General features: G+C 36.9%; 1 protein-coding gene across 4 annotated transcripts in view; it reads left to right on the top strand.

Annotated features, from left to right (window-relative positions):
- SLC1A2 (solute carrier family 1 member 2) overlaps positions 1-15,944 on the top strand; it is a 472,492-nt gene that overhangs the window by 430,901 nt on the left and 25,647 nt on the right. For 2 of the 4 annotated variants that reach the window (XM_044082653.1, XM_044082652.1), the window contains exons 10-11: positions 959-1,190; positions 3,816-3,886. In XM_044082653.1, the coding sequence (XP_043938588.1) occupies positions 959-1,190; positions 3,816-3,851 (268 nt within the window). In that variant the 3' untranslated portion in view covers positions 3,852-3,886. The remainder of the gene's footprint in view (positions 1-958; positions 1,191-3,815; positions 3,887-15,944) is intronic. The other 2 variants (XM_044082654.1, XM_044082650.1) reach the window with 1 other exon arrangement.

Below are 15,944 nucleotides of genomic sequence, written 5' to 3'. Positions count from 1 at the left end.
AAAAAGTAAACTTCCTTTTTTTTTTTTTTTGCTTGCCTCCCCTTCACAATTTTGAGTTACTGAAACTCTAGATTCTGGGCACTGGCTTTTTAATTTACGAGCTTTCAGTAACTCGAGCTTGTGAAGGGGAACCATATATACACACGTGCATATGTGTTGATGTCAAAGTACAGTCTTATTGAGTGCATGTCATTTGAATCCAAGTGATTGAATAACATGCACATCAAAGGAGGAGTGCATTATAAACTGATGACTTTTGGTGAAATCGCAGAATTTCGAGGTAAGGTGGTGTGCAATCTTGGAGTTAATATGTTTAAGTTAGCTGGAGTACACCAAAAACAAAATGTCCAGTGCAGTAAAGCAAGTCCCAAGATGCAAGAAATCACTTTAATTAGTTAAAAATAAAAAAGGCATTTTAAACTGACAAAGGCATTTTAAACTAACAGGCTAGACCTAAAACAAAGTATCCCCTCTAGTAAAGCAAGTCACAGACAGGATACAGGACTTAATTACTTTAATTAGTTGAAATAAAAATCTTGTGCATTATTTTTGTCTTGTAATAACTTTCATAAAGACTTCATCAGGATCTCTTGTTACAATCTACCATTTCCTTGTTCAAAGGAATGAGTCACATGATATAAAATCAGCTGATGCTGGGTGAATATCCTTCAAAGCTTTTTAAAGGTGAATGAGTCATGGTACAGTTTTTAATATAAATATTATAAATTATGTTTCACTGTAGTAGTGGCATTGGGTACTTGCAACATACAGTGTTTACAAGACAGACAACACAGCATGAAAAAAAAATCCTCAAATTCAAAAATAAAAAAAAATAGGCTATCGACAATCCCAAATGAATTTTAACAAATGAATTGGAATGAATACTAATATCTACTTCATTGTTGTAAAGTTTGTATTGAAGTGCTCTAAGTTTTTTTCTCCTTTGTTATTTAATCAGAGACAGAATGCGAACTTCAGTAAATGTAGTTGGCGATTCATACGGTGCTGGAATTGTGTACCATCTCTCTAAAGCTGAACTTGATGCCATTGACGCCCAACATGGTGCTCTGGATGACATAGAGATGACAAAGACTCAGTCAGTTTATGATGACATGAAAAACCACAGAGAAAACAACTCCAATCAGTGTGTTTATTCAGGGCGCAACTCTGTCATAATAGATGAATGCAAGGTACCTTTAACACTTTTGGATATCGAGACATCCATGTAGTCACACGTGGCTTTTTTGTGAATTACTTGCATGTCTGCATTTGTCTGTTGTACATTTTTGTGAGTGTAACAGCAGTCTCTATGAACCCCCATATGTATCATCTACCAGAAAAACAATTGCAGAACTGTTTATTGTTCTGAAGTACTCACTAATGTCGTAAATAAGTTTATTTTTCCATTCTTGTAATGTTAGGTTTAACTTGTATATAGTGGCAAAAGGATACTAGATTTAACTTGTATATAGTGGAAACAAAATAAAATATAAGTTTTGTATAATTTATATATATATAGATCATTTTTGTACAGTATGTGGCTGCAACTAATTTTTAACTTGCATAATACGTGACCAGACAGGAGGAGATTGTTCATCCGTAAGCATTTGACCTTACTGCAGAACATAATTTTGCAAAGCTACACTCTTTTAACAGAAATGCCAAGACATCTGATATTGGAAAACTTCACAGAGAACTCAATTCAGGTGTGACTTTTAGATTTCATTCTTATAGGATTTGTATTCAGTATAAGAAATAACAGTTGTTGTTATAGCACAGTGCAACATATATACACAAAATGCATAATGCTATATATTTATCAAGCTACAGTAATTTTTAAGGTCCACTAAGTGTGCCGAGTATTTACTGTTGACATTAAGTAATACCACAAAATTATGTCTGTGATCCTGTAATAGTAAACTTTATACTGGACAAAGTTTTCACTAGATTTCAGTTTATAACTGCAGCAAATACATGCCAATGTTAGCTAATTTGTACTTTTGGTAACTTGTACCTGAAATGATATTTAATGAGTTTTTCTCGAGAAATATAAATTTGATGACATTACCTAGAAAATGTTTTGTCTCCTTTACTTTTGTAAGGCTAATCTCTTTTTTAAACTGCCTGTTGCTTGGGGGCATAGTGACTGTTACTGCATGATTTTTTTTTTTGTTTTTGTTTTTCTTTAATGTGAACCATATATTTTAAAGACAGCCTTTCTCAGAAATGGGTGTAAAATAAATTAGTGTAGCAAGATGATTATATAAATTCTTTGGAATTTGTCTGAGGTATATTCAAAATATGCAATAATGCCATGAGTGAAAGGAGTCTTAGTAAGCCTGTCCAAACCAACACACTTTCTCCATCACTGCTGATTTGGTTCTGCATATTTATGCCACCTCTTCTTTCCTGATACCTGCCAACCATAAGTTCCCTGTTGTCCAACTGAGCCATTCATTCCCACTGCACTGGGAGTGACAGGCCAGTCCAGAAGTGTCATCATTTAAGCAGCCATCAGGGATTTTGTTATTATTTTTCTTTTTATAGTCCTAACTCCATGGTCATTCTAATTAACACCGTTATGGGTTGGGTCTGCAGTGGTCATCAGCAAACATGTTGCTCGCTTCCCCAGGTGAATTGATCCCTGTCCCCCAATGGAACCTTGTGGTCTCTGTCTTCCATTTGGAACTCTACCATAAGAACATCTGACCAGGCATATGTCTTGCACCTGCCCATGAAAAGGTGGTGTGCTAGCAGTGACGCAATAGTCCTGCCCTCAGTCTGCCTACCCACTTACAGAACTTAGTCACCTGGGTCAAAGTCACAACAGAGCTAGCTATGCAACAACATTCTGAGTTGTTATGCAAGAAAAATTGTATGCTGGAGAAATAGATGTTAGTTTCTTGTCTAATATACTTAAATTATATAGCATTTTTTTCTGGCCAACATATCTGGTATTTTGGAAAATTAAAAACATTTAAAATACATGTTCACATGTTTACAATTTCCCTGTGTCTTGAAACATTCTAAACAAGTGCACAATTCATTTGTAAATTCGGCAGTGCATAAATGAATGATAAATTTGTAATACTGATCTCATAATGATGCAAACTTTACTAAGAAAGAGGAGTAAAATAAAATTTGAAGGCGAGGGATTCACAACTTTTTTGCTTTTTTAGTGAGGCAGTACAAAGTAAGGTGTGAAAATAAGTTATGGGACTCTGCATACACATGGAATAGTTTTAAGTTTATTAGAAACCCTGAGGAAGGCAATCTTTAAAAGGAACATTCATACACAGGCGTATGCACTGAAATACTTGTACAAATGTACTGTATATGTCATTCCTAACATAGAATTAAACTCAGTTGTATATCTGGATGATCTCCAGAGATGTGCACGACTGGCTTTGTTTATGGGAAGAATTGCCACACTATACCATTTAGAAAACTGTTTACAAAACTGTGACAATGAAAATCCAGGACTGATTTGCTACGTCTTGTTAAAGACAACCTTTCCTCATGTGATAGCATGGATTTCTAAAAATGTTGCTTAATGGTATTATGATACCACTTAGCAGAATCAGTCACCTGCACTTCTCTTAAATTTATTGTTTAGATGTTAAAAAGGTATCCCATTCATGGTAAAGACATTCTTTTATTCTCCAGTCTGGAAAATTCCTGTTCTTCAATGTTGTTTGTCATTTTTTACTCATGGTGCATGTATTTATATGTCATATTATTCTAACCATTCATATTATGTTGTTTTGGTATGTTTCCTGTAATACTCCCATGGTTCCCTGCTTTCATATGTACAGTCTCCTCGTCATGTGGAATATCAGTCCTGTCTTTAAGTTTACGTATGACGTTGAGAACTTGAAAGTGACAGGTAAGCTGGCAAGCAGCTGACATGTTGCAGAAAGTTAGAACTAGAGCGGTTAAGTATGCATTTCAAAGGGGCAGTTTTCATAAGTCCAGCCATATGTTTTCTTCTAAAACTGCAAATTCTAACTGGTTAACATAAAGTTTTAGTTAGTACTTTTTTACAGCCATAATGACATAGCTAGCATTTCTTAAAGTACAGGTAATAAATGTACTTTCATTGGAATATATAGCAATGAAATGTGGTTTATCTAATTCCATGTATTCAAATGGGAATCTGCAAAAGTGTCATGTCATATTTTAAATCTAGGACATTATCTTAGCATCAGATGAACCTCATATCGAGTTTGTCTTTACACACGCTACTGATAATTCTGTTAGCAAGCTACATGGCAGTCATAAGATAAAGCTACTAGCATTTTTTGTTATATATAGATGACCAGTTTACTAGGTACACTTATACTGAATAGAGAAGGCTTAAAGATAATAACTTCTCATTAACAAAAATAAATAAAACTGCTACATCTGAACATTAATGTGATCTATGGTTAATGTGTAAGCCATGGGCTATAAATCACTTTGTAGTGCAGGAAGCACCCTAATTACACTCCAAAATCTGAAAAAAAGATAAACATGTTAAGCATTTCTGTAGCACAAGACCAGAATGGAACAATGCTTTCAAAGGTGTACAATAATTGTTACACATCCCACAAGAGTTGTGATGGTTAAGTATAAGGAAAAGGACATTCTTTGCTCTCAATGGTCCCTGAATATCTTTTCTCCTATGTTCATCTACGTAACTTGTTTAAATTAGGGCAGTATTTAAAAACTGTTTCTGACTCCTTAACTGCTGTCTGTGTGGCAATACTTGTTAAGTACTTTGCTAGCTTTCAAAGCTAGTAAAACAATTTGGCTTTTTTTTCTTCTGTAACCGGTAGTACATCAGGTAGATAAAACTCAATGCACTACAGAGTTGTGATTAGGTCTCACTGATCATAACCCGGTATTGTGGGTTTAAAACATGGATGCCAAGATTCACCTCTCGAGCTTCAGTCTCATTGTGAATTTCTTAGCATCCATGTCTCAAACACATAATACCACGAACAAGCAAGCAGGAACACTATCAGAGACAGCTTAATAATATAAAATGGTTTAATAAATCCAGATAAAGTTAGCGCTTTCGGCCAAACCAATGTTCAGCCTTCATCAGACAAACAGCAGAATGTTTGATGCAAAACCTTTTAAGTTGTTAACATATACCTGATACCAATCAGAGACAAATGCATTTATCTGGATTTATTAAACCATTTTATATTATTAAGCTGTCTCTGATAGTGTTCCTGCTTGCTTGTTCATGGTTTCGTGGAGTTTATTAGTTTATTTGTCAAACACATAATAACATGGTTGCAATCAGAGACCCAATAATAAGTCTTTAAATTATAGCTCTAGAACCATGAATAAAGTCCGGGTCAGAGGTCACAAACAGAACTATTCTTATTGCAACTAAAGAAATGTACTGTGTATTTTATTCTTTATATTAATGTATGTGGTACAAATTCTGGAATATGTTAATAGCATGTACTTTTCTCATTAAACTCGTATTCCAAAATGTGATGGCATTTTTTAGTGAAAAGATATCTGAATAAATGGATGGCAATCTGCCCAAGGATCGTTAAGTAACAAATGAAATCTGACCACGTTTCTGTCCTCAGTAAATAAACAAAATATATTTTCAGCTTCCCGATTTTATAGACTAATATATATATATAGCACAGCATGCAAAAAATATTCAGTTTTAAAAAAATGAGAGGACAAAAAAGCAAATAGATATCTATTGTACAATAGTGTGGTAAAAATCTGAGGTAGACTAGGTTTAATCACCTGTATCAAAGTATTTTCCCCACTTTAAACCTCCAGTACTGAAGCATTTCTCTCATTCTATAGCCAGCTCATGTCGCTTCTTGTCTCCAGACAACCACATAACTCTGGAGGCGTTTGAGAAAACGGCAGCAGCTAATTGCTGTGCTGGCATAGCCTGTTGGAAGTAACACCAACACTGGATGTTATGGAGGCATATCCATTGCATTATATCAGTATTCTGTCATGGGCAGCAATGCTGGCCACACTGGGACTTAGCGTCATACCGTGGCAAATTAAAGCAGTCTAGAGGTACACGGACAGCCTTCACCTTGCAACTCTAATACCGCAGTATACTATGGTGTGTGTGTGTTAATCAAAATACATGGTTTTAAAAATATATATGATTAACAAATATGTGCCTATGGAATGTGTGTGTGTAAGTGTAGATTACAACTTTGCAAAGCCAAATGATTTCGTCACAATCCTTTGAAACGTGTACTATCCTGGGACCTTAGGAGTGGGTAAAAACTCCCATTTTCACCAGATACAATGAATTTGTAGTCAACAAAGTAGAACTGGCATATATACATTCCACTAAATTCAAGATAGGCAAATCAATTATTATTTGAGGAGATCCATTATTATTTGAGATGAATTATTGAATGGGAATCTAAAGTTGGAATCACATTCAGCCGTGATATATGTAAAGTTATGTATTCTGGAAAATCATCACTAAAACGTCTACAGGATTTAATTCAAGAAGTGGTATGTCAATATACAGAATTAAAGTTTAATAATCTGTAATAGTTTATCTTTTTCTAAAAATCTTGATGTATATTAAGACTCTGATGCAGGTGGGCTTGCTTTTAAAAAATGTTTGAGTGGAAAAATGAAAAATATTAATCTGTACAGGTCCTTTATCAGACCACTTGTGGAGTACAGTAGTTTTTGTATGTATACATAGAGATTTAAATTGGTTAGAAATGCTGCAAAGAACATTTATGAAAAGAATTTGTGAGCTATCAAATTTTGAGTATAAGGAAATGTATAAAGAATAATCCCTGTTCTTTAAATTATATACATTACAAAGAAAGGATGTTAGCATATAATGCTATAAGGAGTAAGGAATTAAACTTAATGTTGAATTACATTTTCAGTAGCAGTAAAACACTTAAAAATAAGAGTGTGAACTGTAAAGTTCATTTAAATATAACTATGTTAAGATACTTCAGCATTACCCCCTCTATACCAGTTGCTTAGCATTGTCTACCAATTCAAATAGTTTTGACTTATTTAAAAAATAAATTTAATTGTTGGGTTGATTCACAGGTGTTTCATTCATTGTTTAATAAGTCTGTGTTAGAAATGCAGATAAGCACTTATTTGTGTGGGGGGGGTGCACATGGACACTTGTGGGCATGTGTAAAGCTGCACTTAGTTACATCACAACTTGGCAAAGGCAAAAGAACCTTTTAAACTCTTGAATATGCTCTATCATTGGTCCTGGGGAGGGGCAATTAGAAATCCCAAGTTCATCACATACAATCATCGGCTTAGCTTTCAAGTACACATGGACACATGTATGTGTGTACTTAAATCATATGCATTTATACACACATATATACAGATATATATCTATGTCTATATTTATACTTATATATATTTGATCCTAACTACTTGCAAAACAAGTAAATGTCAATCCTCAAACATTTGACACTTGCTCATCAAAATACATGATCCACAAATGATTGAAAAAAGGATTTTAAATACTTATTTTTTTGCCGGGGGTGGGGGGCTTGCCACCTCCCACCCCTGATGCTAATTATATATACCAATTCCAAGATCCCACTATAGCAGGCAAAGGGAATATTCCTCAATCCCCACAGTACTGCCATCACATCATGAAAACAAAAGGCATTAGTTTTTAAACACAGAAAAAACAGAGAACAAACTGACCACGACTGAATAATGTAGGAAAGAACGTTTTAATGCATAAAAGTAAGCACTTTCATGATCCCAACAACTGATCGCTTCATCAGACTAGTTTGCAACAAGCAGTATCTTCAAATTTAAACAGTAAAACAACCAATAACTATAAAACATTTCATTCAACTCTAATTGAAAGCACCACCTCACATTAAAAATGTAAATGATGCATATTTGTAACTTACATTCCTAGCAATGCATTCTGTTTTACTTTAAAAACAAATGCAATAGTTAGTGTTTGAGGGGTCTCTCCCTAAGAAAAGGTTTTGGTGACAATGCATTGTTTATACCTGGTGTTTTCTCTGCCTGCAGTTGCAGAATCCATTTTTGTTCTTATGGCTCAACTCTAATTGAAAGCACCACCTCCAATTAAAAATGTAAATACATATTTGTAGCTTACATTCCTAGCAATGCTTTCTGTTTTACTTTAAAACCAAATGTTAGTGTTTGAGTGGTCTAGCTCTAAGAAAAGGTTTTAGTGACAATGCACTGTTTATACCTGGTGTTTTCTCTGTCTGCAGTTGCAGAATCCATTTCTGTTCTGCTGTCTCAGTCCTGTTCTTTAAGTCACCGCCTCTAATGTTATATTCCATAATCTCAAGTACTAAAAAATTAAAAACATGTTGAGAGCCCTGATCTTTAACATGCTTAGCTAATGCACTGGTTTCTTTTTCATTAGCTATATCTCCGATGTGCTCCAGAATGCATTCTTTCAGGCTCCTGTTAGTTTTACCTACATAAAAAAACAACAAACTTTACAAAAACTGAGATGCACTATATGTTGTGTCCTACAAACAGCATAAAATCAAAATTTATAACAAAACTCTTCCTGGGATATGTAAACGCTATATTAGTGTAGATAAACTTGCAAGCCATGCAGTGCCAGCATGGAAATGTTCCTATCCTTTATGAAATATTATCACCATTTTTGGTCACTAGTGGTTTATAACATAATTGTCTTTTCAGGGAGCGGTTATTCTTATAGTAAAATTGTGGCCTTACATCTATGGCCTCATCCAGTTCTTCTATGGAATTTAATATATTCCAGTTCTTTTTGAAAATCCGACAAAATATCTTAATGTCACTTGTGTATGTAATAGGAAACTTCACTTTATGTCTATCATTAGTCTGCATGGTATAAACTAGAGAACAGCTTTATTAAGCAACAAAGTAAAATAAATCAAGCGCTTTTGCCAGGTAAATACCTGGCTTTCTCAAGATAAAACATAATGCAACTGAAATGTTTAAATACTTGTGTAATTGATCACATGATGTCTAATTGATGTGTTAAACATTCCGTTGAATTAAATTAAATTAAAATGCCCTCACCTGATGCATAAATAGTGCTTGTAATAAATCTTAGAATCATTAAAAAACTTTTAAATATTACTAAAAACTACTGGGATAATAAATTTACAAAAAAAAATGTGTGAATAAAAATACAAATGTATAAATATAATACAAAACAATTATAAATTCTGATTATAAAATTCATAACCTAGCTTTTCTTAGTTTAAGCACGCTGGCTATACTAATATTTTCATTAAGACCCGGAGGTCTTGCAGCATTAAGTCTAAGTTGCCATAAAAGCTCTCTGTATTCAAGGCGTGTTTCCCAGTCGCCTCCCCTAGCATCCTGTGTTACCTGCTCGAGAACCATGAACTTAAGTTGCATATTGGGGCAAAAAGCTAAGTGTTTGAAAAAAGCATTTGTGTCTTTCTTTTTAAAAATTTCGTATTGGTGCTCGTAAATTATTTTCCTAAGTGTTCTCTCAGTTTTTCCTATATAAAAACTGAGACATTGTGTGCATAATCCTATATATACAACCCCTTTTGCCCCACAGTTATAATAATGGTCAGCATTAAATCTGAATTTCCGGGATGGAAGATAAAAGGAGCTATCATTTATAACAAAGGTACACTGCTTACATGCCCCACATTTGTAGGTGCCAAGTTTTGATAGACCATGCCCCCGAGTCAAAAAACTGTCTTCTTTCAAATAAGCCTTTTAAATTAACATCCCTTCTTTTCACAAAATTAGGGTGTTCCTGCACTATATCCTTAAAATCATCATGTAATGTCAGTACTGGCCAATATTTAGACACTGTGTTCCACATGTGTGTCTTCTGAAAATGTGTGAATAAAACTATTGTGCGGGTTGAATTGTTCAATTTGTTCAGTCTGTTCAACCCTTTGAAGATCAAAACCTAGCAACGGAAAATATTTGGATGGTCTATTATCAATCACTTCCTGAGCCAGGTTATTAACTAAATGGGTTGGGTAACCCCTTTCATAAAAAAGTTTTTTTTTAGAAAATCTACTTCTTCTAAAAAATGTTGGTCGGTACTGCACTTGGATGCATGAATAAACTGCCCCTTCACTAAACCCTTCTTTTGGTGGAAGGGATGGACGCTGTTAAAATGTAAAAATGAATTAAAAAAAAAGTGGCTTTCCTATATAATTTGGACTGGAAAGTATGATTACAATAGTCCTTCAGTATTGATACATCCAGATAGTTGAGCTTATCTTTGCTAAAATTGTGGGTAAAGGATAACAAATATGTAGTGGAATTTATGTAACTCATAAACTCCAGAAAACCAGCCAAAGTTCCATTCCATAATAAATATCATCAAGATAATGTTGACAGTGAACTATGTGTTGTGTCCAGTGTGTGGAAAATATAAAATTTTTCTCCCAGTAGTATAAAACTATATTGGCATATAATGAGGCACAGGCAGCACCCATCACCACGCCCTTTTTCTGTTTTAATAATTCCCCATTGAAATAAAGGAAGTTGTTTTCAATGACAACTTCCATAAGTTCTACAATTAAACTAATAATGTTATAACTAAGGCCTGATTCAGAGCCAAAATGTTGTTAAACCACTCTAATCCAATGGAATGAGGGATACTGGGGAATAGTTCTTCAATATCAATAGTTATCATGAGTAAGTCATGATTGAATAGCCTTTGTGCAAGGCCTTTAAGAAAGTCCCAAGAATCCTTGCATATATATTGTAGTGAGGAAGAAAATTTCTTTGTAATGTGATCAATGAACTTACCCATTGGTTCTGTAATGCTACCTGCCCCTGAAACAATAGGTCTAAATTTCAAGGGATCTAAACCTTTTTTGAATTTTAGGTATCCCAAAAATTATTGGAATCCTAGGTTTGATAACATGCAAATAGTTGTATAACCTTTCATTAATAGCACCCTGTAATAGATGGTCTGATAGCATAAAATTGATTTTGGAATAAGCTAAATTAAGCTCATTCTTAGAAACCAATTCATATTGTTCAGGGTCCTGCAGCATGTTATGGAGGGTAGGTGTCATAAGTGCAATTATACATTAAGACCACCCCCCCTCCCTTGTCAGGCTTCATCACCCTAACTCCCTCTTGTGCAAAAGACTTGGTTAACTGCTGCAACTTAGGGTCAAAATTGGTAGATGGAATGTGGATCTTGTTAGAGCATAATTTTCTTAAATCAGTCTCCACTAACTCCTCAAAAACTTTGAGGGATGGATGTAGGGTGTGTTATAAGTACTAGTCCTTGTTAACCCTGGGTTAGTATATAATTGCCCTTTAAACTGTAATGCAAGATTCAGTTGCCTAACAAATAGTTTGAGGTCCACCAAAACAGTGGTTAAGTTAAAAGAACGCAATGGTACAAACTGGAAACCTTTAGTGAAAAGCTCCTAGAAATCTGGAGTTACTTCAAAATCAGTAAAATTGAATATAGTCAAATTGTCATTCTTTACTACCATACAATTATTGTCAGGTGGTTCCAATGATAAATTCAAAAATTCATGACCAACCAAATTAACTATCTGCGTGACCTGCTCCAATCCCGTCGCTGATGTGTCATGTCTCTGCCCCTTGGTCTGTCCGGGGGAAAATAAAAATCCTGCAAACTATTTTTATTCATTTTTTGTGCTAGACGTTCACTTCTCCTAGGTAAATCAGCTAATGGTATATCATGAGTATGTACAGTATCATTGTTATTGTCAACAACTTGTTTAGTAGCCCATTTACCCTTACCCGGTAATGGATAGGCCATTCCTTCCCTATACTCAAGGAGATCACGTTCCAGTTTTGTAATTTTACGGTTGACTATTTTAACACAGTATTGGTCAGCTTCATTAAAAACATTGTCATAATTCTTTTTTATACTTAAAAAATCCTTATTCTTGACAATAGAATTATTCAACTTGTTTACTTCTTTTAACAAACTGTCAGCTTTAATTTCATAATCCTCTATCATGAGGTCTAACATTTCTAAACCAGCCTTGTCAAATAGTAAAACAAGTTTATTATACAAGTCAGAGCCAGGCAAAGCATTGTTCGGGAATTTATAACAGCGTAGTCCTTTCGGAACAGGTTGCACCTGAACACATTCTTTAAGATAGTCTATCTCTAGTTGTGTGCTTTTATAAGCATACAGTTTGTTCGTGGAGTTTATTTTACTTGGCTTGCTTTGGTTCTTTTGGATTTACTTCTTAGTCTGCATGGTATGCCTCTCATCTATTTTATCTAAAAAAAAACTGTTTCCCCTTATTGCGTGCTTCATACATCCCCCTAATACTAACATCTGTATCTGCTACATTATAACCTCTATCTATAAATTCATCCTTCAGCAAGTCCGCTGCCTGGTGTAATCTATCATCTGTATTATGCAGTCTGCTGATCCTCATAAATTGTCAATTAACTACATTGTTATTAACATGCTTGGGGTGCATACTAGTTTTGTGTAAAATACTGATGTTCATCGTGCATACAGCTGCAGTCATAACAGATGGGGGTTCTTCTGCCGTCAGGCGGGTCCTCGGTCGGCCAAATTCCAAAGTCTAGGTCCGGCGTCGGTTGTCGTTGCTTCTTTCATGACGTCAGTGCGACAGGGGTATAAAAGAACCAGCCGACGCCATGTTCTAAAGTCTTTCTTGCCGCGCGGTGCCCGAAGCAGAAGCAGTTCGCAAGTGCCGGTCGGCCAGCTCCTGAGATTACGAAAAATTTGGAAAACCAAAGTCTTCTTAAAAGCTAAGTACCCCGTTGGGGAAACTTTTCTTGCCTCAGACCGATGTCAGACAAAGTTAATAATTGTATTTCTTGTGGGAAGCAAATACCGCATAAGGATTTCCATTCCCTCTGTATACCTTGTTTAGGCCCAGACCACGACGTCTCGGTCTGTCACTGTTGTGCTACATTCAACAAACGCACTATTAAGCGTCGGGCAGAGTTCGCCCAGCATTTTTTTGGGAAAGCATTTAACTATACCATGTCGTCGGATACGCCAACACCGGTTTTGTCTAAAAAACGCTAAGACAAGGACCGACACTCGAGGTCTGCGGCCTCTACTGACACCATGCCAAAACCGACTACATGTGGTCCGGTTCTCAGTGAGGCACCTACGCAGCCCCTGACTACTGACGACACATCTTTGGCAGTGTCTCCTGTACCCGAGGTCATAGGCTCCTCGGCCCACACCCCGACTACAGATACCGAAGCCACTCTTGGTGTTGAAACACAGAATGTGGACAGGTCCACCTCAACTCAAGGTGTCTTCAGACCTTCCTCTTCTTTCTCCATCAAGGCTTTCACCAAGTCTAAAGCAACCATGCACCCTAAGAGACCAGTTACACAGGGCCCATCTCCAGGCCCCATGCCTAAGAGACAGATGCTTAAAATGGCTGAGGATTTAATTACTCTAATCAGAGGTTCTCAGCCACCTCCGGACAAAAGGCCCAGAGTGGAGGAATATTCTCCCTCCTCTAATCAGGGATCCATTATTTCAGAACACTCTGATGATCAGGAACAGGCTTACTCCCCTTTTGAAGACTCTGATGCAGAGGAGTCTATTCCTTCTGTATCCCCCCCTGAGGATTTCTCATTTGGGGAGACTTTGCATACCTTAAGGGAACACTTCCACTGGGAAGGCCAGGATTATTCAGATTCCAAGAAAAGGCTCAGGGAATTTCTTTTGTTACCCCAGCACAGGCCTCTGGCTATACCTCCTGTCTTGGACATCCTAGATGATGTTTACTCAGGGGCCTGCCTTAACCCGGACTCTCTACCTCCAGCTTCAGTTATCCTGACAGGTACTACAGGGTTCCTGACTCACACCAATTTCTTTACAAAAGCCATGCTGCTGACCTAGAAACCATCTCACAAGGACCCAAGGGAGTTAAGGCTTCCATTGCCAAAAATCCATTGCCTTCCAAGAGAGATTCCAGATCCTTAGAAAGGTGGGGAAAAAAGGTATATACCTCTGCTACCTTAACCATGAGGGCCTTAAACTGTCAATTTCATATGCTAAAATGCCAACAGTTTCTGTTATCTCAATTGAAAAGTAAAATGTCACAACCTGAACAACCAGACTTGAAGGAGTTGCAGGATTTGATGCATAGTGCAGAACAAGTGGGTAAACATACCTTACAATGTGGTTTTGATGCTCTAGAGGCCTCATGTAGAGCTGCTGTTACAGGCTCAGTCATACGCAGGCATGCTTGGCTCAAGGAACAAACCTTGCCTGATCATGTCAAAGCTAAATTACTAGACGCCCCTCTTCAAAAGGATGTACTATTTGGAGCAAGTGCTGAGGAAGTATTACAAAAAATGGAGGAAAAAGCTAAATCAATGCAAACTGTGAAAGAATTTCTGTAGGTTCAACCACCACGTTTTAGTAGAAATTGGCCTTCCAAAAACTGGTCCTTTCCTGCCACGGACAGACCCCAAAGAGGCAGATACAGGCGTCCGAGGGGCAGAGGACAACCACAAGGATCGTACAGAGGCAGACAATGGCAAGCTCCTACACAAAGAGGTGGTGAGGACAACTCACAATCTTTCAGAAAGCAAACCCAATGACTTTCCCCTTTGCAGGCCAACCAGGTCTCAAATGGCAGCCCCCTTAGGAGGAAAGCTGGCACTATTCTCAAAAAATTGGCATGTTGTCACAAAGGACAAATGGATCCTGGACATTATAAACAGAGGCTACAAATTCCACTTTCATACCCTTCCAAAAATGAGAGGCATGCCAAAACTGCCACACAATCAGGGCAGAGGCACAAAAGCAAATTTCAGATCTTATAAACATGAAAGCTATTCAAGAGGTACCTACGCACGAACAAGGTCAAGGTTTTTATTCCAGGCTATTTCTGGTGCCAAGGAAGGGAAAAGATTGGAGACCTGTTTTGGATCTTTCCATCCTAAACACATTCCTACTCGTACCAAAATTCAAGATGCTCACTCTACAGCAACTTCTTCCCATGCTGGGCAAGGAGTCTTGGCTGGTAGCATTGGACCTCAAGGAGGCATACCTGCATGTCCCAATCAGACAAAATTGCAGAAGATACCTCAGATTTCTTGCAGGTTCAACCCATTATCAATTCTCTGCATTGCCCTTTGGCTTATCTACTGCACCCAGAGTATTCACGAAATGCCTGGCATCAGTAATTGCCTACTGCAGACTTCAAGGGATACAAATACACCCTTATTTGGATGACTGCCTGATCCAAGTGGACAGCATGCACATTCTTCTGAAACATCTGGCTTATGTAATAATGTTATTAAACTCTCTGGGATACACAGTCAACAAAGAGAAATCAAGGCTAATACCCTCTCGAAATATAATTTTCCTGGGTGCCAATTTGGACACAAACACCCAGATGGCCTACCTCACGCCAGAGAAGCAGGGGCAACTAATTCAATATTTCAAAACACTGGCAAATTGCACCAGGCTGACTGCAAGGAAAATCCTGCAGGCTCTGGGATTCATGGCATCTTGCATCTTGCTAATCCTATGTGCAAAGCTGCATATGAGAAAACTACAATGGTACCTAAAAAACATATGGTCTCAACACAGCCACAGTTTGGAAACAATAATACCACTACTTCCATGTCTGCAAAAGGAATTTCTGTGGTGGGCTCAAGCATGTCTAGCAAACGCAGGTCTTCCATTCAGCAAGCCTCAAGAAAATCAAGTCATCACAACAGATGCCTCGGACTATGCCTGGGGGGCACACATGACAGACTGGTGCATTCAGGGCAAATGGTCCCAAAAAGAAAAGCACCTTCACATCAATCAAAAAGAAATGCTAGCAGCAATAAATGCTATTATAGCTTTCAAGGACCTTCTACCAGGTCAACTATTGATAAGAACGGACAACACCACAGTTATGTGGTAAATAAACAAGCAGGGAGGAACACATTCCTATCCCCTATGCAGA

Source organism: Protopterus annectens, chromosome 9.part0 (genome assembly GCF_019279795.1).
Source record: "Protopterus annectens isolate FY-2018-M chromosome 9.part0, PAN1.0, whole genome shotgun sequence".
In the NCBI taxonomy this organism is placed as follows: Eukaryota; Metazoa; Chordata; order Ceratodontiformes; family Protopteridae; genus Protopterus; species Protopterus annectens.
The sequence above is the reverse complement of the archived record's forward strand: the minus strand, read 5'-3'. Positions and strand labels throughout refer to the sequence as shown.